This window comes from Kockovaella imperatae (genome assembly GCF_002102565.1).
Source record: "Kockovaella imperatae strain NRRL Y-17943 chromosome Unknown BD324scaffold_8, whole genome shotgun sequence".
In the NCBI taxonomy this organism is placed as follows: Eukaryota; Fungi; Basidiomycota; class Tremellomycetes; order Tremellales; family Cuniculitremaceae; genus Kockovaella; species Kockovaella imperatae.
This window is the reverse complement of record NW_019028948.1, coordinates 112,654-133,505: the sequence shown is the minus strand read 5'-3', so window position 1 is coordinate 133,505 and position 20,852 is coordinate 112,654. Positions and strand designations below refer to the sequence as shown.

Here is a 20,852-nt window from a genome sequence, read left to right as displayed (position 1 = left end):
TTGTATATAGTCCCAAATGTATCGGCCGGATGCCTGTTAGAGGTCAGTCATTTTGAAATTCCGAAACTTGATTTGCACCGACGACCTCTGATCTCGAGATGCTCCAATCATTCGTGACTCGTGTCTTTGTCTTCATCATCATATAGGCGGGGATACATCAGACGCGCATTTGCGTCTAGGCAAGTCGGTGGTACCAACGAGGATCAGCGAGCGTCGCTGCATCCCACCCTCCCGCTCGACCCAGTCGTGCGACAGAATTTCACTCGACGTCATTGGCCCACGTCTATCCCATAGCCAAGCATTGATCCTGCCAGCATCATGACAGACGCTTCATCCTCCGCGTCCTCCTCCAGATCCCACTATCCTCTCTATCATTCCGACTCTAGGGACTCTGAATCTCGTCCATTCCCTTCAGATCCATCGTCCTCTCGGCATATCAGCCTACGCGAACCTCCTTCACCAGACATCATTCCGGCGTCACGACCCACCCTCTCTCAGTTCCGGACGTCTGAAGGCGCCTCGACACGACAGGCCAAGCTGAGGTCTCTGTGGGAGTCCCTTCCCACACTTCCAGCGCTGACCTCGGATGGTCCGACTGCACTGCAACGGATGAAACTGCCGGATCAAGATACTATCACTGCCCTCAGCCCGGAACGTGCAGATCGTTTACGCCAATTGTATCAGGAAGAACTTGTCAGACGAGTGAGAGAGAAACGACCTCAAGCACGATTATGGGGCGGAGCAGATGACATTGAGCCCGAGGTCAGAGAGAAAGGTATCGCATGGGCAGATTTCAGACGGTTTCTGTGGGATCAAGAAAGAGATTTGTGGGAGATTTTCCAAGACCTCGACAGGAATGGAGACGGTCGACTCGATGTCAATGACATGAGAGCGGCATTGGCAAAGTCAGGAATCGAGATCACACCAGCCACGGCCCAAGACTTGGTCAGCTTTCTCGCCAGCGGGAGCTCAAGCGAGGCGTCTGAAGACATGTACATTACGTTTCAAGAGTTTCGAGACTTTCTGATCATGCTACCGAGAAAGGCCACACCGTTCGAGATATATAAATGTGAGACAAGATGTGAGAATGCGCTGACACCGCAGTCTACCAAGTCAGGAAACGATTCTCAGATGGGAGGGGAGCAGCGAGAGTGGACAAGGAAGGTGATCTCAACGTCTCGTTTCCCAAAAGTCAAGGGGACACACCAGCACCCAGCTCAGATGAATTTGCGGATGATTCTGATGGGGCGCCGCAAGAGGACAGGCATGAGGCTTGGAGGTTCTTGCTTGCAGGTGGAGAAGCGGGTGCCGGTGGGTTGAAAACTCGCAACTTTCGCTGATGACAGTGTCCCGTTCGGTGACCGCTCCATTCGACCGGCTCAAAGTTTATCTGATCACGACCGAGAACGCGATGCCATTCCAGCAACATACCAAGAGCCCCCTCCTGCATCCATTTACTTCAACGTTCCGCGCTATGACAAACCTGTGGGGCGCGGTAACTCGCATATACGTCGACGGAGGGGGTCTCAAGGCATTCTGGGTGGGGAACGGGCTCAATGTGACCAAAATTTTCCCAGTGAGTCACTCTCGGCTTGCATTGCTGATTGGCAGGAATCCGCCATTAAATTCGTCTCGTATGAGCAGACTAAGAAGCTCTTGGCGAAGTATTGGGACCAGGTCGGTGATGTGTCGGAGATCTCGTCGTCTTCTCGATTCTTTGCCGGTGGAGTAGGCGGTATCACATCACAATTCTCGATCTACGGACTGGAAACGCTCAAAACAAGAATACAGAGTGAATTGGGTCCAGCTCAAGGTTGGCGAGCGGTCGTATCTACAGCCAGGCAAATGTGGGCTGCTGGAGGGATCCGCGCGTTCTACCGAGGTTTGACGGTGAGTAAGGAGGATGTGCCACGCTGACATACAGCTCGGTCTCGTCGGCGTTTTCCCCTACAGTGCCATCGACATGGGTACGTACGAGACGCTCAAGAAGGCCTATTGTCGGTCGACTGGCAAGGACGAGCCCGAGGTCATTGCAGTGCTCTCGTTTGGCGCACTGTCAGGGAGTATAGGAGCAGCGAGTGTCTATCGTGAGTAGTCAAGTCGTCATCCGCTGACGTCAGCGATCAACCTTCTGCGGACACGATTACAAGCTTCGGGATCCTCGGGTCATCGTCATCAGTACACTGGTTTCGTTGACGTGCTCCAAAGCACGCTGAAACGCGAAGGGCCGAGAGGACTGTACAAGGGTCTCTTACCGAGTATCCTTAAAGTAGGACCGGCAGTGGGAGTCAGCTGGATAGTTTACGAGGATGCCAAGAGGCGTTTAGGAGTGGCTGGTGGATGATCAAATGCATCAATAGCCCAAGAGTTTACGTCTCAAAGCTTTGTCTGCACGGCGTTCTCTCCGCCACGGTTCTATCCTCTGCCAATGGGAGGGTGTATCGTCACCGTCCACACCCCGCATAAGGTCCATGAGGTACTCGGCGTAGATGAACTCGTAGGGCGCACCAAAGACCAAGTTTTGGCGCATCGAGACAACCTTGCGGACGGGTGTATCCGGGGGCGTTGCGGGAGGGGTAGAGTGGTGATTCGATGGGTTTGACGGGAGGTTGAGGTGTTCTGGGAGCATGAAGAGACCTGCCCAGAGAAAAGCAGTGAGGCGAGCTTGGACCTCGGCGAGGGGAAAGGGTACTATTTGGTATTCTGCCTGTGAGCGGGGGCAAACCAGCCGACTTACGCAGTACAGGAAAAGATATCGTCCTGTCGTCTTTGAGAAAGAGCAAAAGCTCGTCGAGCTGTCTCATAGACAGCCCAGACAGTGATCCGTCAATCCTATCTAGTGGAGGTGTAGACTTCCACGGCTCATCGAAAGCTTTGCAAAATGGCAAACTGTACCGGTACCCCGTGGCGAAGATCAGCGTGTCGACGTCGTCGACCTGAGACCCGTCCTCAAAAGAAATCTTGGTCTCATCGATGCGCGATATCAACGGGACATTGCGGATGTACTCTCTCCACGGTTGTGGAGGGTCATCTGGTCCTGGCGGTGGAGAGTAGGTCGATCCGGACGAAGACAGGTATACGGTCATCGACCGCCCCGTCAGGTTCAAGCCTGCCAGCTGTCTTGACAAGTCTGAGCCTGAGGCAAATGACCCTACGACCATGACGCTCTTCCCTGCGTAATCTTCCGGGCAACGATAGTATCGAGAATGAAGCACCTCTCCGGGGAATGAACTGAGATCAGCTCGGCCATCTGATACCCACTTACTCTAATCCAGGGATCAGAGGGATCCAGGAGTCCGCATAATGACCATTGGCAACGCAGACAAAGTCAAAATCCTCAACAGTGTCCGTTTCGATACGCCACTTGCCATGACGGTAAAGTCTCTTCACGGGCGTATTGAACCTGATATATTTGTACAGGTCGAACTTCTTGGCATAGTCACGCAGATAACGCTCGACAGCCGCTATATCTCAGCTATCACACGACTTCAGACTCACGTTGGTCCGGAAAGATATCATCATGCTCCATCGGAAAATCTCGATAACTCATGAGATCCTACAGTGAGCCCCTGACCCACAAAGTCACCTCACATAGGGAAGATTGGTCCGAAGGCCATCGTACATCGGCGACGGGTTCTCAGCATCGGGAGAGAAGAAAAGCTGGCCATCAGAGTCGGTATGGCGGATATACTTCTTCTTGTCATGGCTAGATCGAAACCTATTCATCAGCAAAGCTTAGGTACTTGACAACTTACCATGTCCCGCCGACTTCACGCTGACTTTCATATACCACTACGTCGAGCTGGGGCGTGTTTGGCCGAGCGAACGCATCAAGAAGCTGCTTGAGCTGAGCGAGACCAGATGCTCCAGCGCCAATCACGGCCACACGAACCGAGCCTGGACACATGCACTTAAACTTCCCGACTCAACTCAATTGGCACAGAACTCATCGAATGGTTATCCTCGATGAACGTCCCTTGTCGCATTTCATTGATTCTCGGCCGCGGTAGCGGATTTTGCCTAGATTGTCAAGTATTCAGCCAAAAAATGACCTCATGCTTGTTATGAACACGCTTCTCCGAATGACTTCCTGTCGCTCTCAGACACCACCATTGCCCCAATCTTCAAATGCACATGCGTCCCAGTGTTCTGGAGACGTGATGATGCATAGTAAAGGTAATTTGGTCCATGGAAAGGACCAAAAAGAAATTGCGCCAAACTCATGATTTGAATCGGCAAATTCACTGAAGGAACCCATGAGATTCGAACTCATGCGGGCGAACCCAATTGATAATCAAATTCTAATCAATCGCCTTAACCACTCGGCCAGAGTTCCTGACGAGGAAACAGCTGCTTCACCTCTATATAATCGTATCAATTCTCTGGCTGATACCTTCACTTGTCAGTCCTCAATGAACTTCTACAAACTGCCCTCGAAGAACTAGATGGAAGCCTTGCGAAGGAGACCGGTCACTCGATCCGACCCTTCCTCCTCGCTTCACACACCGAGAAGATCTGTGACGAGGAGAAAAATATTTTCCATCTCACCTGCAACTGAACATTGCAATGCGGCGCCTACATCATCAGGATTGTCATGCTGAACGCTCGCCAAGACCAACCACCCTTGGACGAAAGCTCTTCCTGATTCACTCCGTGAAAAATGCTGCCTGCATGCAGAGATCCACTTTCCTTTAACGCACCCCTCTGACTCTTGCCGCAATGGATGCCCAGGCTACTATCCTCCAAGCGACTGCGATCCCCACCATCAACCCCATAAATGTCGATGTATTCAGATTTGACCAGTGGAACAGAGCGAGGCTTATACGTTAGTGAAGCAGTGAATGTAAGACTCACAGTTGTTCACCATTTTGTGCTACACAAGCGCCCGAGGCCAGCTGTTCTTGTGTACAGTAGAATTTCAGGCCGACCGCTTCATTGATAATCTGAGCTCGGGTCGCGGCTGATTATCAGCAAGAGCCTCTGAGTTCTGGCTCACATTTGATGGGAGTCGCCCATGCGATCGCGCTGAGCCAGGTGGGGACTGACAGACTGATGACGCCACTGATCTGACCTGCGATGGACAGTAGCGTCGAGACGACCCTGAGTGTCAATTTTGGCCAAGAGCGTAGACATACACGACGGTCAAGCCCTCGGCCGGTATCCACGCGCCAAACATCATAGCCCAGCTCTCGCCGAGGTTGACGCACGCCCAGATGGTCAAACTGAACTCGAAGAAGATTCTCACGGAGGTTTGCATGCCGGCGCCGACGTTGATCTGGGATCAGCAGAGCCGAATTTTCTACCACTCACGATCGCCGCGTAACCAAAAGCCCCGAGCAGCTCGAAACCGAGCTCGACAATCGTCCATACGATGACAAACGTGGCGGGCGAGTACCTTGCTGAGGATTTTGCCTCGTGCAAATACAAATCTCGATCGGCAGGATATATCGCCATGGCGTTAAGGAGCCCAACAAACCCAGCAGCAGTGGTATTCTCAATGGTCAGACCAATTCTATCCTGAGCTCCACTCGGACCATGACTAAGACGCTGGAAGAAAAGGATGAACATGCCTGCGAGAAGCGGAGTCTGGACGAGACGATTGAAGAAGACATCTTTCCTCCGCCAAAGATTCTTCCAATGCCGCTCAAGAACGACAGGTAGGGCGACGCGCATGCTCGTGCTACCGTGCCCACGAGCCAAAGTCGGACCTTCGGATTCACCGCCGTCCGGTGTATGGGCTATTCGCTTCCAGTGATCTGTAAGCTGCCTCACACGCTCGTTGGACGCGGGGTACGCTGCGGGTCGCGGGTCGATGGATACCAAATCGAGGAGGTGGTCTGCGGGATTGAAAAATTCAGACGGCATAGGATGACCGATGGAGACAAAGTAGGGTATGGCATCGGCGCGTGTGCCGGTGTACTGTCATCAGCAAGCCCTTTGAGCCGAACTCACCGCAAGGCGACCACCTTTGGCTAACAGGGTGACGTTGTCCGCCAATCGCCAGATATCACTTCGTGGCTGGTGGATTGTAGCTGAAGGTCAGCGAAGCAAGGTTATTGGAGCTCACCTATCACGGTCCGTCCAGTCGCTGCAATGTCCCGCAACACCTGCATCACACTCAGTGCGATACTGCTATCCAGACCGCTTGTCGGTTCGTCCACTACCAGTACCGCCGGATCATTGATCATCTGCACCGCCAGACTCAATCGCCTCTTTTCGCCTCCACTGATGCCTTTCAGTAGAGCCCCTCCGACCGGGAGATCAGCACAATCTTTCAGTCCTAGCATGAGAAGCACCGTCTCCGCTCGAGCAATCTTGCTCGCCTTGGACATTTTTGAAGGCAATCGCAGTATCGCAGCATAGCGCAAGGTCTCCCGTACAGTCAATGACGGGAGATGCCAATCGTCATCTTGCTCCACAAACGCCACGTTGGATTTCGACTTGGCGTTCACTGGCTGTCCGGCCATCAAGATCTGTCCGGTCGTTCTGAACGTTGACATGGGAGCGCTAGCCGGCATGCGCGAGGCGAGCAGCTGGAGAAGGGTCGATTTGCCCGCTCCGGATGGACCTAGAATCGCACTGATTTGACCAGCGGGGAACTGGATGGAGAGGTTATCAAGGATGATCTTCTCCTTGTTCTTGGCGACGCCTCTACCATGCCGTTCCCAAGCGAATGTGAGATTTCGCAACTCCACATCGATACGGTCCCGCGTCATGTGACTCTCCATGACGTCGGTGCCCTTGCCTCGATGGTGTGATTCGATCTCTGAAGCATGCTTGACGCCACCAGACGGCCAAAGCCAAAGGACGAGACAAGCGAGTGTGTACCAAGCGATGGCCAAGCCGAGGAGTCCGCCAAACCAAGCGCCAATGTTGACCCCCGCATCGAACTTGAACCCATTGAGGACGTTGTTCCCGTTGCACTAGGGTCAGCCGAGTCGGCCTTCTGCGACTCACTTGATTCAGATTTGCAGCTGACTCTGCCGGACAATCAAATTGCCTGTCTTTGAATTGTATCGTGGCAACTATTCGGAACGAGTAAAAGAATGGGGAGATCCACCGAACCCACTTGACATACGCGGGAACATGGACAACGAGGAAGCCAGCGCTGACCAGTTGAAACAAGTTGAGCGCATTGCCAACCATTGATGCACCGGCAAAAGATCGAAAGATGGATGCGGCGAGAAGAGATATGCCCTGTACGGCAAATTGGACCGAGATAGTCGAAGCTGTCATGGTGAAGAGTCTTGCGGCGAGCTGATCCTTTCGCAGGCCAGCCAGGAAGTACACCAGGACAATATAGATTGTGGGCCAAAGAACAGATGGGACCAAGAAGGACAAGAAATCGGATAGGATGTACGGAACGACACTGTACATGTGGTCTTCCCGCTCGCGATCAAAGATGAGCAGATCGGTACAGTATTTGTAGATCCAAAAGACAGATGTGAGGTAGAACACACCGGGAATCCTGACCATCAGCGATTGACATGGCTCGCGCTCACAATTGGAACGTCAGATTCTTCAAACTCTGAATGCCGGTCGGGGTCGCTGGCAGCTGATAAAAGTTGAGCCCGATGACCAAACCGAGCACTACGGCCTGAGTCAAGAAGCCGACTAGTAGGACATAGTTACGATAGACACTCTTATGAGCTCTCGAGGTCAACACGGCCGTTTGCCGGAAGAAGCCTGCGCGACGAGAATCTTCCGACTGGATCGAGGCAAATCGCTCGAGTTCATTCGTCGGCCTATTCTCCGTCTCGTCGGACGAGATGGATCTTTTCTCAAGCTGGAGGGGGTCGCCATTTGGTCTCTCCTTCCACGCAGATATCAATATCCTGACGCGCGCTAGAGAGATCTCTTCTTTCTCAGGATCCCGGTTATCCACGGATGATATATCGATGAGGAAATCTGTTGTCAGAAGAGCCCTGTTTGTGAACTCACCTAGCGGATTCGTGCCTTGGTCCACCTCGTGTCCCAGCGATTTGAACCAGCTCAAACAACATGATCGGAGGCCAGAGTATACGACCTCCCCTTTTGACAGCAAGGTGATGCGATCGAACAGCGGAAAGGCATCACTGCGTGGCGCATGAATCGATAGAATAATTGTTCGACCTCGCCTAGCGAGATGTGACAAGGTCTGCAAGAGTAAATATGAGGTGAAGGCGTCCAGTCCTGAAGTCGGTTCATCTAAGATCAAGACACTTGGCAGAGTGACGAGGACACATCCAATACTGAGTCGTCTCTTCTCCCCGCCGGATATTCCTTTTCGTAGAGGTCCTCCGACCACTGTGTCGGCTGCATCTCGCAGACCCAACTCATCGATGGTCTCCTCGACAATGAGTGAGATAACCTCCTCGTCCAATGACTTTGGCAACCTTAGCCGGGCAGCGTACGACAGTGTCTCTCGAACCGTCAAGCACTCCACTAGGTGATCTTGCTGTCTGACGAAGCCGATCCGACGTTTGATCTCGGATCCACTCAGTGTGGAGGGAGACGCTGTGCGAGTGCGTTGAAAAACCACCTGACCTTCCGTGATGGGCAACCCGGCGAGTCGATGTGCAATAGCATTCAGTAGAGTGGTCTTACCTGAGCCTGAGCCACCGAGACTGGTCATAAGCCAGGTCCATACATAAGCTCACATTGCAAGTACTTGTCCAGATTGGCAGGCACTGTTGATCTCCTGCAGGATAAACTGCTTCTTCGGCGCTTCGTCGGATTTCGGTTTCTTGTGTAACCACCTAAGATTTAGCTCGCACGAGACACATTGGCTCACTTTGATGCCTTCTTGTGCGGAATGCCAACACATAGATTGTTAACCAGCAGGTCGAAAGGTGGGGGCGGGGGCAGCTTCAAAAGTGCCCCATCGATCCTTGTCTCCGCCTCAGATTGCTCTGGTTGTTCCTCAACCTTTGACACTACGGGAGGCTGCTCAGCGGCTTGTACCGGACTCTGTGCTAGCGAAGATGTCCTCTTCGGAGCCTCGATAGATCTTCGATGACGATGACTGGAACGTCGTACTGGTACATCGAGTGAGTCCCGCTTGGTCTCCCTATCCATCGATGTCTTTGCTATTCCATGTGATGGTGCCTTATCGCCATCCTCTTCATCTCGAGATCGAGTGATGATGATCGGTGGCCCTAGGACCGGGGGTTCGGCTTCTGTATTCACATCCATGATCGGCCCTCATCTACTGTTCTCGCTCCAGGTTGACGTTCCCTCCATCTCGGTGATCCCATCCCCTAGTAGTGTATAATAACATGTTCCAATCAATCGATGCCCGCTTTCCGTACATTTCTTTGCCCGTGTCATAGTGTGGTGCTCCACATATTTCAAAGTGGCAGTTGGGGTCCCGATGGGTTCATGAAGTTGTCTGCTGGCTATGATGGCGTGGACGACAAAGCAAGGGACTGGTCATGAGCGTCGCTAATGTCATCGACATGTATCAGGGTCGAGTACTCGCCTTGACACATCGAATCTTCGGAGCAGCAATGGTACACAAAGATTATCCAACAGCTCGACCGGGCAAACGGCGCTTTTTGACACCGCGGTGCAGATCTCGATCACTACGTCAATACAAGATCTGATAGACGCACGCAACGTAAACCTGATATGCACCTTGACATCGACCATGTCTGAGCCCAGCTATACAGGTTTTATCCCATTTGAAACCTCTCGGGGTCACAGTTCGACCTTTTACAAGGTATTTGGAGACCTAACATCCGGTGTCATTCCGGTGATCATCCTGCACGGTGGTCCAGGTGCAGGGCATGAGTACCTTCTTCCATACACCGTCCTGTGGACAGACTATGGGATACCAGTGATTCTTTACGACGAGGTTGGATGCGGGCAGTCCTCTCACATGCACGAGCAAGATGGTGACAAGACGTTTTGGCTCCCCCAGCTTTTCCTCGATGAACTCGCCAACCTAATCAAACACTTCAAACTCGACCGATATCACCTCCTTGGTCAGAGCTTCGGAGGTATGATGGCTGCTGAATACGCTACTACCCAACCTAAAGGCCTTCGACGGCTCGTTCTAGCAAGCGCCCTCGCCAGCTCAGAATCAGGAAGTAAAGGCTACTGGCTAGAAGCAGAGCTCCTTCCCAAAGAAGACCAAGAGGCGATCCGTGAAGCTGTAGACTCAGGCGATTATGACAGTGAAGGGTACAAAACTGCCATGGACCACTACAGGCGCACGTTCATGTGCAGGACAACCAATTTCCCTCCGCCAGAACTCATACCGGCGTTCAAGAACATCAGTGAGAGTACCACCTGGAAAACGATGTGAATCCTTGCCCAGGGACTTGGCTGACGTACAGGAATGGCGACTCGTTATTTGACAAGTCAAAAGGCAGTATGACCAGCTGGGATATTATCGCGGGTCTGCACAAGATCCAAGCTCCGACACTGGTCTACAATGGGGAGTTTGATACATCTCACGACGTGACCACTGTACCATTCTTTGAAAGGATCCCCAAAGTACGGTGGATCACCTTTCCTGATGCCGGACATATGTTACACCTGGAGACAGAGGAGAGGCGAAAGAAGGTGATGAAGCTGGTCGGGGAGTTCTTAAGTCAAGGACAGTGATGCGTCTTTGCTTCCGGCGGACCATAAAGTCTGAGCAGTCGCCCATTTTCAATACTCTATGCATGAATGCGAGCGAAGCTGGGGATGATCGGTGGAGGGAGTTGGGGGAGACTCAAGGGCAAACTCATCGGGGGCAGAGGAGTCGAAGCGCACCTCGGACTCAATCTGGCTCAGGGGGCCTAACCTGATCGGAAATATCTATGGTGCATCGGAAGCTAATAAACGGTTCGACATTTGCATTGGGGTCTTTGACTTTCTTTTGGATGCCCTTGTACCGTCCCGTCGCCCTGCGATGGCGAAGGCCCTTAAACCCCTTCTTATGGGATAAGCGAGCGCTCAAAACACGCCTACAGACTGAGCGTATATGTCTTGTGACCGTTGGACAGTCCTTCGGAGTTCGGTCAGGGAATGATCAAGCCCTTCCCGGCGTCCACTTCTCCTGCAAAATTGAGTCCGTAGATATCCGAGCAAGCTTGTTCGTATATAAAGGAGGTCGGTCGACCGGCCTATGCACGTTTCTCAAGGACCTCACAAGCATGAGCACCACAAAGGCTCATTATCTCGTTCTCACGTTCCCAGCTTGGGGACACTGTCGACCCGAGACTGTGTTTAGCCTCCGATTGATCCAGCTCCATCCTCATCTTTCAATTACTCTCCTGATTTCGGAGTGGTACAGAGACTTAGCGACTGCAGAGATTGCTCAGGCTCATTTGACGCCTGAAGAGGCTTCGAGACTTAGAGTAGTGTTCCATCCTCTTGGACGTCTGCCACCTTGCGATCCCAATGGCGGCAAGGGAGATTCAGAAAATTTCCGGATTTTTGCCGATTGGGTGGTAGACTATGCAGCAAAGAGCATTGAGCAGACGGTGAATGTGGGTTTCCGACAAGGGGAAACACCTTTGACGGTCTCAGGGAGATGCTATCTACGCAAAGGAGGAGGACGGACTCATCCCCATCCCACCCACAGTCTTTCTGGGCGATGCTATCGCTTTGTGGCGCATTCAACCCAGACTCGAAGCCATTTTCAACCAAGCGGGACTCAAACCTCCTGTCCTGGCCCGGTTGAATCCTCTCAGCGAAGCTTATATCGCAGCGTGAGCCCGAAGTAGCCATAGAGACTGACGCGTTTATCAGATACTCTGCAGCTGACGGTTCACCCCTGCCAACAGTGCTCGAAGCGTACCAGCAAGCCCGCACGGCTGGATCGACAGATGACGAGGCTTTTCAAAAGGTGCGGCCTCATCAATTAGACACGGTCTGATCAATCACACTAGACATTCGTCGCGTCTGAGGATAAGTATATCGAGGTGTTGGGTCTCAGCCCGATGTGTGAGTCGTGGTCTCGTTCGAGCTGACCGGCAGTCGTGCGAGAACTCGATTGTTCACCGAGCGGCAAGTGGTCACAGCTCTCCGTGTCCTGACAGCTCTCAGCTGTCATCCAATCCCACATGACCAGCTTGACATCCTTCGCTAAGCAGTTCAACACTGTCGAAGCGCTTAGCATCACATTTTGGCCGTCTTACGAATCGATTCATGGCGTTCCGATGAAGCATCAGACCAAGTTTAAGGGCGTCCGAGCGGGACCTCAATTGTTCGACGGGAATCCCACCGTGACAAACGGTACCAGTAGTGCCGCTTCTGACCCGACGCTTGCTTTCATGGATACCGCTTTGGCTCGACATGGTCCCCGCTCAGTCATCTACGTGTGTTTTGGGACCTTGTTCTGGCCTCCTACCGAGGCTCAGACCGCCTTGTTCCTTGATGCACTGGAGGAGAGTGGTCTGTCAGTGGTCCTGGTCAAAGGTCACAAAGCATCCTCCAAGATCGCAGGAAATATCCAAACCTGGTATCAGAAAATGGGATCTCGAGCTCACGTGACGGACTGGGTACCACAGCTCAGAGTCCTTCAACATGAGGTGAGTCAGGAGCTTGTCAAGATTGTCTTATTCGCTCAGGCAATCAACGTCTTTGTCTCTCATGGGGGATCAGGCTCGACCATGGAAGCAATGATCACCGGTGTTCCGATGGGTGAGTCATAGTCGAGTCGAGCACGATTGACGCATCAAAAGTCCTCTTACCCGGCGCCTGGGACCAACCATTCATCGCGTCAGAGCTATGTAAAGCTGGGATCGCACTTGATATCGCCCAGTTTGGGCATGGCCACAACATCGGCAAGAAGACTGCCAGGGGTGTTTTGGTCACTGGAAGAGAAAAAGATATGAAGGCGGAGCTGCGAGAGGTGAGCTAGGGGTAAAGCTCACTTGAGTAACCTTGGCCCAGATCTTTGGCAATCTCTCCTCTGACAAATTCGACAAGCTCCGACAGACGGCTCGTGAAATCCAGCAGCGCGTCCTGCGAGATCTGGAATCCGGCGAGAGTTTCCAGATGATGCAAAAATTGGGTCATCTTGCGGACCAAGCGTCATGAATCGTCCAGTCACTCCCATAGATCAGTGAAAACATAGATCAGTAGAAACATAGATCGATAGATGAGAATGTTGGGAAGGATTATCAAGTCGACCGCTTCTGAGCGCCTTGACGATGGAGAGGACACTGCATGCAGGATTTCGTGCCCTCAGCTATCAGTCTGACGCTCCTCGTGTCGATCAGGTTGATGTTGACTCTTCCCCATACCATTTACTTCCGCAGTCCCCGATGAACCTTCCTCATCCCACTTAGTCTTCAGCCTGGTCAATTCGCCCACAAGTCCCCAAATGGCATTATCCACCTGTCTCAGCGTCCGCAATCGTTCCTCTACAGCTGATATACCCGGCCCAGATTCATTGGGAAACGCCGAGCCCGGCTCGCCCGATAAGACATTAGATAAGGCGGGAGAGAGGCGAGAGGAGCGCGTCCACATCCGTTCGGTGTCCATGGGATCCGAAAGGTATGGCGTGTATTTTGGCGCATCGTCCCACGTCTCCTCAGGCCCTTCAGCTCTGCCTTTACCCTTCCGATCCAGCGTCGGTAGGACGTATGAGGAGTCTGGGCTGGAAAGTGGTCGAGCTTGGGCCATACGAGTTCGCCGCATGGCACTTTCTGCTGACGGTGGTGCCAGACCCAATCTTCGCATCGCAGCTTCAGCGGCTTGTCTCCGAGCATCCTCAGGAGAGGTATCGATCGCCCCAATTTCCTCCTCGTCTTCGGACGACACGGTGATCGAGGAGGACGTCGGAGGGGGCTCAGAGGATGAAACAGTAGTGAGAGTCGTGGCTGAGTGAGGACTCGTATTGTTCTGGGTAGACAAAGCGGACCTGTCCGAAATGTTGAAACGAACGGTCGCGTTAGACGGAGTAGGAGCGAGTCTGGGTGCTGCGCCGAGTGGGACAGGAAAGAATCTTCCAAGCGTAATAGGACCTCCCCAAATGCCCGTCTGTAGATCCACTTCAGGCTGACTAGGTCCATTGGCCGGGTCTGCCTGTGCTGAGGGACTCGATTGTGTCGGTTGAGTCTGTGGTGCTCCACCGCGGAGGGGGAAGTAATCGTCGAGAGTCACGTGGAAGGGACTAGCAGCAGGGTTCTGTGCTGTCGGAAGAACGTTTGCGGGATTTGGTGGAGGAGCGTTGGTTGGCTGCGGATGAGGACCTGGAGCTGGAGCGGCCGCCGGGGCAGCCCTCGCTGCTGATCGAGTCGCTGAGGTAGTAGGCCGAAGTACATCTCTCCGGCTTTGGAGGCTTGTCAATCATTCGGGTCCTTCAGTCCGTCATCGCCACTCACCAAGTGGGACAGCTTTGCTGCCTCTCCAACCAACTTCGGAGACAGTAGAAATGAAAGACGTGCCCACAGACCAATTTTTTCGGCGTGTCGTTCGGTCCTCCATCCGCTGCAGGGCCACTCTCGCCGGGACTCCTGACGACCAACTCCTCTCGACAGATGATACACGTCTTGTCTCCTAATCGTTCCATCTCTTCTGGCGTGGCATCAGGGTACAGCGCATCCATGTCTCGTGTAGCTCGACGATATCGAATCAGATCGCCACAGCGAGATAAGAATGATCGGAGGGTCATATAGACATCTCGAAGGATATGGAGGGGGAGACCGTAATGGAGGAAGATGACAGTGAAGAAGGCTAGATAAGTGAGGAGTTTGGCAAAGTCTAGCCCATTAGTCCAAGCATTGACCCGTCACGACTCACCGACCGCCAGGTCGACGTAGAAAATGTACATTGATTTTGCCTCCCAAGTAGGTGCATCTTCCCTCCCGCGGGCCCGGCGCAGATCAAGCACCCCGATGATGTATCTGAAAGGGGGGTCAGTGATGACTGACATCCACTGTGCTTACCTTGCAAACGTCCCGTTGATCGACGCTAGGAGGATCATGAACTCCGAAGCGAATAACACTTTTGCAGAGATACCCTCTGCAGAGATAGCTTCCAGACAGTAAGCGACGAGAAGAGTGTCCATGGCGGAAAGTAAGAGGATGACACTGATCGCTCGGACGTGAAACGAAGTCGAGGGACCAGGTGGAGGGACTTGGTCCATCTTTGACCGTTTAGCGATCTCATCAACGATAGTTCGACCCACATAGTCTATTCGATCTGCTGTGATCCAGTGAAAGCATTTCAGAAACAGTAATGTTCCGTACATGATGACGAAAGAGATGGAAAAGTCTCGACTGAGACGCCTGTGAGCCCTTGCAAATCAAAGGCAACCTACCGGAAGATGGTCAACGCAAGCAAAGACTCAGTGACGAAGAGCCATAGCCTTTCAAAGAGGTGCTAAGTGAACGTAAGCCAGCGCTTTCTCCCCGTCAGTCCAGGATTCCCCACCTCGTACTCTATGGACCTGAGTTGACCGAAGAACACCATCTTGAATACGATACCGAGGCAAATGACGTTGAAAAGAGCAAAGTTGGCTAGGATCTGAACAAAGTGAGCTGCTGCTGCTGCTCCTGGACTTGACAGCGAGATCGCCCACCATTAGCGCACCACTGCTCCTGCCAATTGCTACCGCTGCCGCGAAGAAATTCGGAGCATTCTGGAAAGAAGATGCCACGACCGATCCTGCTAGAGCTGTCGATGCTGCTCCGTAGAGAGCCAGTCGAGGAAGATAGGGAGCCATGGCGAAAGGTGTATACAGATCTTGTCTCAGATTATCAACCACCCCCCAAGGGCAGCTACAGATGAGAGCACGGTCCAATGAACCCTCCTCCAGTTGGGGGATCCGATACTAATCTTAACACGTCGCCTATGGCTCGAAGGGAATGTCGTTCAGATACTCTAAACCATCTATCTGGCCCAATGAACCATTCTCAGCCACTGCCCGACCAGATGAAAGGTGCTAGTGACCGAGAGAGAGAAAGTGATCCAAAGATCTAATGAAAGGAGAGTGAGTGCCCAGCGCGCGGTTGGTGGAATTCTCAACGTGGCACCTCCAGTGACCGAATCAGTGGCGCGAATGCCTTCTCGCTCCCATCGTCAACAATTCTTTGACCTGGACAGATACCTCTGGAGCTCGGTGTCGGTCCGTCCTTTCATGGCTCAGATCTCAGACTTGCAGGAAGGCCTCATGCAGTCAAACGACTTCTTACAGGCCCAGAGATTCCCGCCCGTCAAAGGATTCACAACTCTCCAATCTCGACCTCCACATTGCATCCTGGGAGGAATGCCCCAGTCCCTGGAGAAGATCGGAGTTGTCGTTGTCTTCACAAAGGGGCTCGTGGGAAAAGACTGGAGCTCGACGGAAGCCACTGGAAGCCTGCGACAGGAGGAGTATCTGAGGCTGTGAAAGCTTTGAGGGGACACTGAGAGGGTGTATAAGCATTCCTAGCACTTGCATATACCATCCCTCAACTTGTGTCCCTTCCTCGACTCAATACACAGTGTTGTCCCCGAGGAAATGTCCAAACGACAAGGTGGTAACGAAGACGAGGATCTGAAGACGCCTAAGCGGTCAGACACCATGACTTCGACAGTGACTCAGCATTCGACCTTCAGTGGTCCTCACAGGACTGACACTATATTGACGCAAGCCACGACAGTGACTCATCTGTCCGAAGAAAGTGTCGACACCCAAGTCAGTGATACCTGGGGCCCAGGTGACGATGCACGGGTAGCCGCTCAAGCTAGAAGAGATAGCTCGGCGCCTTCCCTGTCACCAGCTCCTCGTACTCAAACGAGCTCAGGAGGGGTGAGTCGATATGAGGAATCGGATTTGACACTCATTGCAGGGATCTAACTCTAGTGGATCTGTGCTCGGAAGATCATATCAGCTTCCTCCTGGTCCACCTGATGGACATGATGATCCTCTTGAGGACGAGGAGGAGGAAGCTGACGAGCGGACGCAGGACGTAGGGTACGACTCTGAGGGAGAGACAGGGAGTGACGATCAGACTCGCCGATAGACTGCTCTGCGTAATCTCCCGATCAGAGATAGCTCTCTGCTATGATCCTCATCCTCGAACGTACATGTATCCTCTGAAGAGTCACTCTGCCTGCTCACGAGATTGCCACCCGTCGGCGAGCGCCACGAATTCTCGATCATTTTTGGAAAATTTCAGTCCACCCCACTCAACATCTTGATCACATCCTCCTTCATCATCACGTCGAGTAGTGCTGTTATCATCCAATTTGGGAGTTCAGCACGATGGCCAAGGTATCCAAGCAATTCAAAAAGTTTGCTTCGTCTGGTAAATTGAAAGATACAATCAAGACACGGCGGAAGAACCAAGAAATCAAACGGAAAGTGGAAGATAGGAATCAAAGACGAGCACACCAGCGAGGAGCCGCGAAAGAGCGTCCTGGAGCTGGATCTCACCGTAGAGCGCTTGATGAGGGTTTAGAGGAGGGAGATGATGAAGAGGACGATGAGAGGGAGGTCAAGCGGCTGAGCAAGGCGGGAGGGAAAGCTGGAGGGATCGCTAGGAACGTCGAGGAATTGTTTGGTGGGCAGCTGGAAGGTGGAGCTGGGGATGAAGAGGAGGTGAGCGAGCTAGATGATTTAGAGGAGGATGACGAGGAGGAGGAGGAGGAAGAAGAAGATTATGATGATGAAGACGAAGATGACGAGCTGTCGGACCTCGGGATGGACGAAGCCGAGATGGAGAAAGCCATGAAGAATTTGGAAAAGAAAGATCCCGAGTTCTGGAAGTACCTGAAAGAGAACGATCGAGACTTGTTGGACTTTGGTGGACAAGGTCAAGGCAATGGAGGGTCATCGTCCAAACGAGGGCAAAGGAAAGCGAAATTGGATGAGGACGAGGAAGAAGATGAAGAGAGTGATGGGGATGATGAAGAGGAGGTGGACGAAGACGGCGATGAAGTGGATGAAGAACAGGACATGGATATTGCTCCGAAGAAGACCAATGTCAATCTAAGGATGCTTCGAGGCTGGCAACAGGGTATGATCAAGGTGAGATCCAGTACATTGTAAGCAGATGATTTGCTTATGCGAAACACAGCAACATTCTCTTCGGTCACTTCGTAAAACGTTACTGGCTTTTCGAGCTGCGGCACATATGAATGAAGAGGATGCAGATCAGGGGACAGGCAGGGATACAAAGTATACTGTGGATAGTCCAGTCGGTCAGTCTGCCCTTTGCTTTACTATCATTAGGCTAATCTTCTATCAGTCTTCAACAAGCTGGTCCTCACTGCTCTCAAATTCACACCGGTCGTCCTGGCCCATCATATCCCCTTTCGAACGCTTCCAGATGGTAGAATGTGAGTTGTTCAAAGGCATTTCTCCGGATACAATGGGTTGACAATCCCTCTAGCAAAACTTCCCAGCCGAAGAAGCCAAATCAATCCCTGAACAGATTGATCCTATCCCACATCACCACTCTCCTGCACTTTATGAAATCTCTCCCTGCTATGTCGTCTTCGACCCAAGACGGTGAAGCAGCCTTGTTGCTCGTCGAGGCCATTGGAGAAAGTGGAAAATTGGTTCCTTGGCTTCTCGGTGCCAGGAAACACTTGCGAGCATATCTCAAGGTACGTACGAGCCCAGCTCTCCGCCTTCTGACCGTCATAGACCCTACTCGATCTCTGGTCAGCCGGCAGTGACAACGTCAAGATCGCTTCATTCCTGGCTGTGAGAAAACTGTACATCGCAGGAGATGATGCATTACGCGACTTGTGTCTCAAGGTGAGTCATACTCACCTCAAATTCACACGTCTGACAGCGCCGTCCAGAACACATACAAATCCCTACTGCCCACTCTGCGCCACACCACACCTCACACTCTGCCATCCATCAATATACTCAAGAACACCGCTGCGGAATTATTCTGCCTCAATCCCAGCAGATCATATCCTCAAGCATTCACTTTCATCCGTACCCTCGCTGTCCATCTGCGAAATGTAGTCAGAGGGACGACCAGCGCGCCATCCAAAGCCAAGGGAGGCAAATCGGTGAGTCCACCATCTCCACGCGCAGGGTCATCCGGCTGACAGTATCAGACGGATACTGCAGAAGCGTTCAGATCAGTCTACAACTGGCAATATGTCCACTGTATCGACTTTTGGACTCAAGTCCTATCGTCTAGCTGTGACGTTGACGCGCAGAGAGATCGCGGGGGCGTAGAGAGTGAACTCAAGCCATTGATCTATCCACTGGTCCAGATTGCCTTGGGAGTTGTCAGGTGAGGACCACCTCTCTCTGCGCATATCTGACAGTCCTCAGACTTCTCCCGTCATCTCGATATTTCCCTCTTCGATTCCATATCCTTCATTCTCTCTTACGCCTGATCAACCGCACCAACACGTACATTCCTTTGTCCCCTTTCCTGCTTGAGATACTCGATTCGGCCGAATTCAAGCGTCAAAATCCTCAAAAGTCAACGTTGAAACCTCTCGACCTGGAATACATCATCCGTGCGCCTCCCTCGTATCCCAAGACGAGAATCTACCAAGAAACCCTCGGCGAAGAGCTCGTGTTCCTTCTTGGAGAGTACCACGCTGCCCTCTCGAGTCAAATCGCTTTCCCTGAGATGGTCCTCCCTGTTCTCGTGACATTACGGAGACACTTGAAAAAGGGATCGGCGGGAAGTCCCAAAGTCCAATCAGGTTTCAAAGTCTTGCTTGAGAAGCTCGAGTCGAGCTCAAAATGGGTCGAGGGAAAACGCAGAAATGTCGGATTCGCACCAAAGGACAGGGGAGAGTTGGTCAAGTGGGCTGAAAAGACCAAGATCGACGACACGCCAGTCGGGAGCTGGATCAAGGTCCAGCGAAAGGTCAGGGAAAAGAGGAGGCAGGAAGTGGAGAAGGCTTTCAGGGAGGAACGAGCAGGCAAAGGAGCTAGGGGAGAGGAGGAAAAAGAAGACGAGGAAGAGGACGACGCCATGTCGGACGTCGAGGAGGTAGAAGAGGACGAAGATGAGGAGGAAGCAGAGGCCGAGTTCGAGTGATGACATTTACCTTTGTATAGATACAGGATGCATCTGAGGGGCTATGGATATCACGGAGCTAACCTTGCGACGTTCCATTCTGACGATTGAACATCTCGCGGTCGGGTGTATCTGAACCGGTCATGAAGTCTTGACGGCTGACCGACCCAGAATTCCATCTCACTAGAGGGGGCCTGTCAAAGAGTTGCCTAGAGGATAGTTGAGCACTCACAATGGTACAATCCTCCATCCACCCCAATGCTCAGGACAAGGAATTTGGTCGTCTCCAGACTTGCTGCCAAGCTCCTCAGCTCTCCTCGCCACCTCCCCATCTTCCACCTCTTTACTCTGTTCGCTTGCCCAAGCTGCAATCTGAGAGCCCCTCGGACGGGTATTGTGATACTCTACGGATTCTTCCCTTGAAACCTTTTCGACCTTGCCTACGACTCGGACTTGTCTACTCAACGCTTTCCAATAAAACACCAAGCTCGCATATCCTGTCGATGAGATTTCTTGAGACTTGCGAGAATTGTAGTTTGTAAAGATGACGAAACCTCGTTCATCGGCTGTCCTCAATAACACTGCCCGACTCGAAGGGATGCCTTCGGACGACACGGTGGAGATGATGACTGCTTCAGGTTCTTTCTCCACTGGCTCGCCTTCTTTAGGGTTCAATGCTGAAGTGAACCAATCGTTAAATTGCTTGAATGGATTGGGATTGAGCTGATCTCGATGTAAGGGAGGGACGACGTATTGGTTGTGAGTGCGAAGATTGACAGAGGAAGGAGCAGAGTCTCCTGGCTCTGAAGCGGATGCCATAGTGCGGGAGTAGTGTGACGGTAGGCCTAGAAGGATAGAAGAAGTATGTGACAGTCTGAGAAGTGCGATGCTTCTGATAGCTCTGCAGCTCATTCGACTGATGATCGATGGAGATAGGAT

General features: G+C 52.4%; 9 protein-coding genes and 1 non-coding gene across 10 annotated transcripts; 5 read left to right on the top strand and 5 right to left on the bottom strand.

The window, feature by feature from the left end:
- Positions 1 to 80: 80 nt before the first annotated feature.
- Positions 81 to 2,344, top strand: BD324DRAFT_601954 (mitochondrial carrier domain-containing protein; the record flags this gene model as incomplete). Its single annotated transcript, XM_022013937.1, has 6 exons — positions 81 to 1,069; positions 1,105 to 1,311; positions 1,347 to 1,576; positions 1,612 to 1,890; positions 1,925 to 2,087; positions 2,121 to 2,344. Exons 1-6 carry the CDS (start codon positions 319 to 321, stop codon positions 2,342 to 2,344), a joined length of 1,854 nt encoding a protein of 617 aa, XP_021870365.1. The 5' UTR covers positions 81 to 318.
- Positions 2,336 to 4,163, bottom strand: BD324DRAFT_628099 (hypothetical protein). The gene is made up of 6 exons (XM_022016084.1): positions 3,756 to 4,163; positions 3,592 to 3,718; positions 3,499 to 3,556; positions 3,266 to 3,464; positions 2,738 to 3,231; positions 2,336 to 2,703 (listed from the first exon to the last, which is right to left on the bottom strand). Exons 1-6 carry the CDS (start codon positions 3,905 to 3,907, stop codon positions 2,354 to 2,356), a joined length of 1,380 nt encoding a protein of 459 aa, XP_021870364.1. The 5' UTR covers positions 3,908 to 4,163; the 3' UTR covers positions 2,336 to 2,353.
- Positions 4,164 to 4,248: 85 nt separating this feature from the next.
- BD324DRAFT_t17 lies at positions 4,249 to 4,336 on the bottom strand. The gene has a single exon. It is a non-coding gene; the product is annotated as a tRNA-Ser (tRNA).
- A 155-nt stretch (positions 4,337 to 4,491) lies between these two features.
- BD324DRAFT_628093 (P-loop containing nucleoside triphosphate hydrolase protein) lies at positions 4,492 to 9,283 on the bottom strand. The gene is made up of 12 exons (XM_022016083.1): positions 8,774 to 9,283; positions 8,640 to 8,738; positions 7,942 to 8,606; positions 7,503 to 7,908; positions 6,958 to 7,468; positions 6,068 to 6,923; positions 5,953 to 6,032; positions 5,311 to 5,919; positions 5,136 to 5,275; positions 4,997 to 5,100; positions 4,855 to 4,960; positions 4,492 to 4,818 (listed from the first exon to the last, which is right to left on the bottom strand). The coding sequence occupies exons 1-12, from the start codon at positions 9,172 to 9,174 to the stop codon at positions 4,692 to 4,694; spliced, it is 4,104 nt and encodes a 1,367-aa protein (XP_021870363.1). The 5' UTR covers positions 9,175 to 9,283; the 3' UTR covers positions 4,492 to 4,691.
- Positions 9,284 to 10,668, top strand: BD324DRAFT_628092 (Alpha/Beta hydrolase protein). Its single transcript, XM_022016082.1, has 3 exons — positions 9,284 to 9,372; positions 9,463 to 10,284; positions 10,320 to 10,668. Exons 2-3 carry the CDS (start codon positions 9,629 to 9,631, stop codon positions 10,588 to 10,590), a joined length of 927 nt encoding a protein of 308 aa, XP_021870362.1. The 5' UTR covers positions 9,284 to 9,372; positions 9,463 to 9,628; the 3' UTR covers positions 10,591 to 10,668.
- Positions 10,669 to 11,126: 458 nt separating this feature from the next.
- On the top strand, positions 11,127 to 13,017 carry BD324DRAFT_651501 (hypothetical protein; the record flags this gene model as incomplete). The annotated part of the gene is made up of 8 exons (XM_022018345.1): positions 11,127 to 11,462; positions 11,503 to 11,684; positions 11,725 to 11,821; positions 11,865 to 11,919; positions 12,022 to 12,506; positions 12,546 to 12,618; positions 12,660 to 12,829; positions 12,871 to 13,017. 8 exons carry the CDS (start codon positions 11,127 to 11,129, stop codon positions 13,015 to 13,017), a joined length of 1,545 nt encoding a protein of 514 aa, XP_021870361.1.
- Positions 13,018 to 13,164: 147 nt separating this feature from the next.
- On the bottom strand, positions 13,165 to 15,649 carry BD324DRAFT_580854 (hypothetical protein; the record flags this gene model as incomplete). The annotated part of the gene is made up of 8 exons (XM_022013470.1): positions 13,165 to 14,254; positions 14,307 to 14,685; positions 14,725 to 14,828; positions 14,871 to 15,070; positions 15,113 to 15,203; positions 15,245 to 15,306; positions 15,358 to 15,450; positions 15,506 to 15,649. The coding sequence occupies 8 exons, from the start codon at positions 15,647 to 15,649 to the stop codon at positions 13,165 to 13,167; spliced, it is 2,163 nt and encodes a 720-aa protein (XP_021870360.1).
- Positions 15,650 to 16,016: 367 nt separating this feature from the next.
- Positions 16,017 to 16,931, top strand: BD324DRAFT_681765 (hypothetical protein; the record flags this gene model as incomplete). The annotated part of the gene is made up of 2 exons (XM_022019129.1): positions 16,017 to 16,717; positions 16,758 to 16,931. Exons 1-2 carry the CDS (start codon positions 16,427 to 16,429, stop codon positions 16,929 to 16,931), a joined length of 465 nt encoding a protein of 154 aa, XP_021870359.1. The 5' UTR covers positions 16,017 to 16,426.
- Positions 16,932 to 17,110: 179 nt separating this feature from the next.
- On the top strand, positions 17,111 to 19,976 carry BD324DRAFT_591498 (Noc2p family-domain-containing protein). The gene is made up of 8 exons (XM_022013801.1): positions 17,111 to 17,938; positions 17,988 to 18,111; positions 18,159 to 18,249; positions 18,303 to 18,519; positions 18,560 to 18,673; positions 18,721 to 18,939; positions 18,988 to 19,169; positions 19,211 to 19,976. Exons 1-8 carry the CDS (start codon positions 17,174 to 17,176, stop codon positions 19,932 to 19,934), a joined length of 2,436 nt encoding a protein of 811 aa, XP_021870358.1. The 5' UTR covers positions 17,111 to 17,173; the 3' UTR covers positions 19,935 to 19,976.
- An 8-nt stretch (positions 19,977 to 19,984) lies between these two features.
- Positions 19,985 to 20,732, bottom strand: BD324DRAFT_580547 (pyridoxamine 5'-phosphate oxidase; the record flags this gene model as incomplete). The annotated part of the gene is made up of 2 exons (XM_022013443.1): positions 19,985 to 20,096; positions 20,146 to 20,732. 2 exons carry the CDS (start codon positions 20,730 to 20,732, stop codon positions 19,985 to 19,987), a joined length of 699 nt encoding a protein of 232 aa, XP_021870357.1.
- Positions 20,733 to 20,852: the final 120 nt, after the last annotated feature.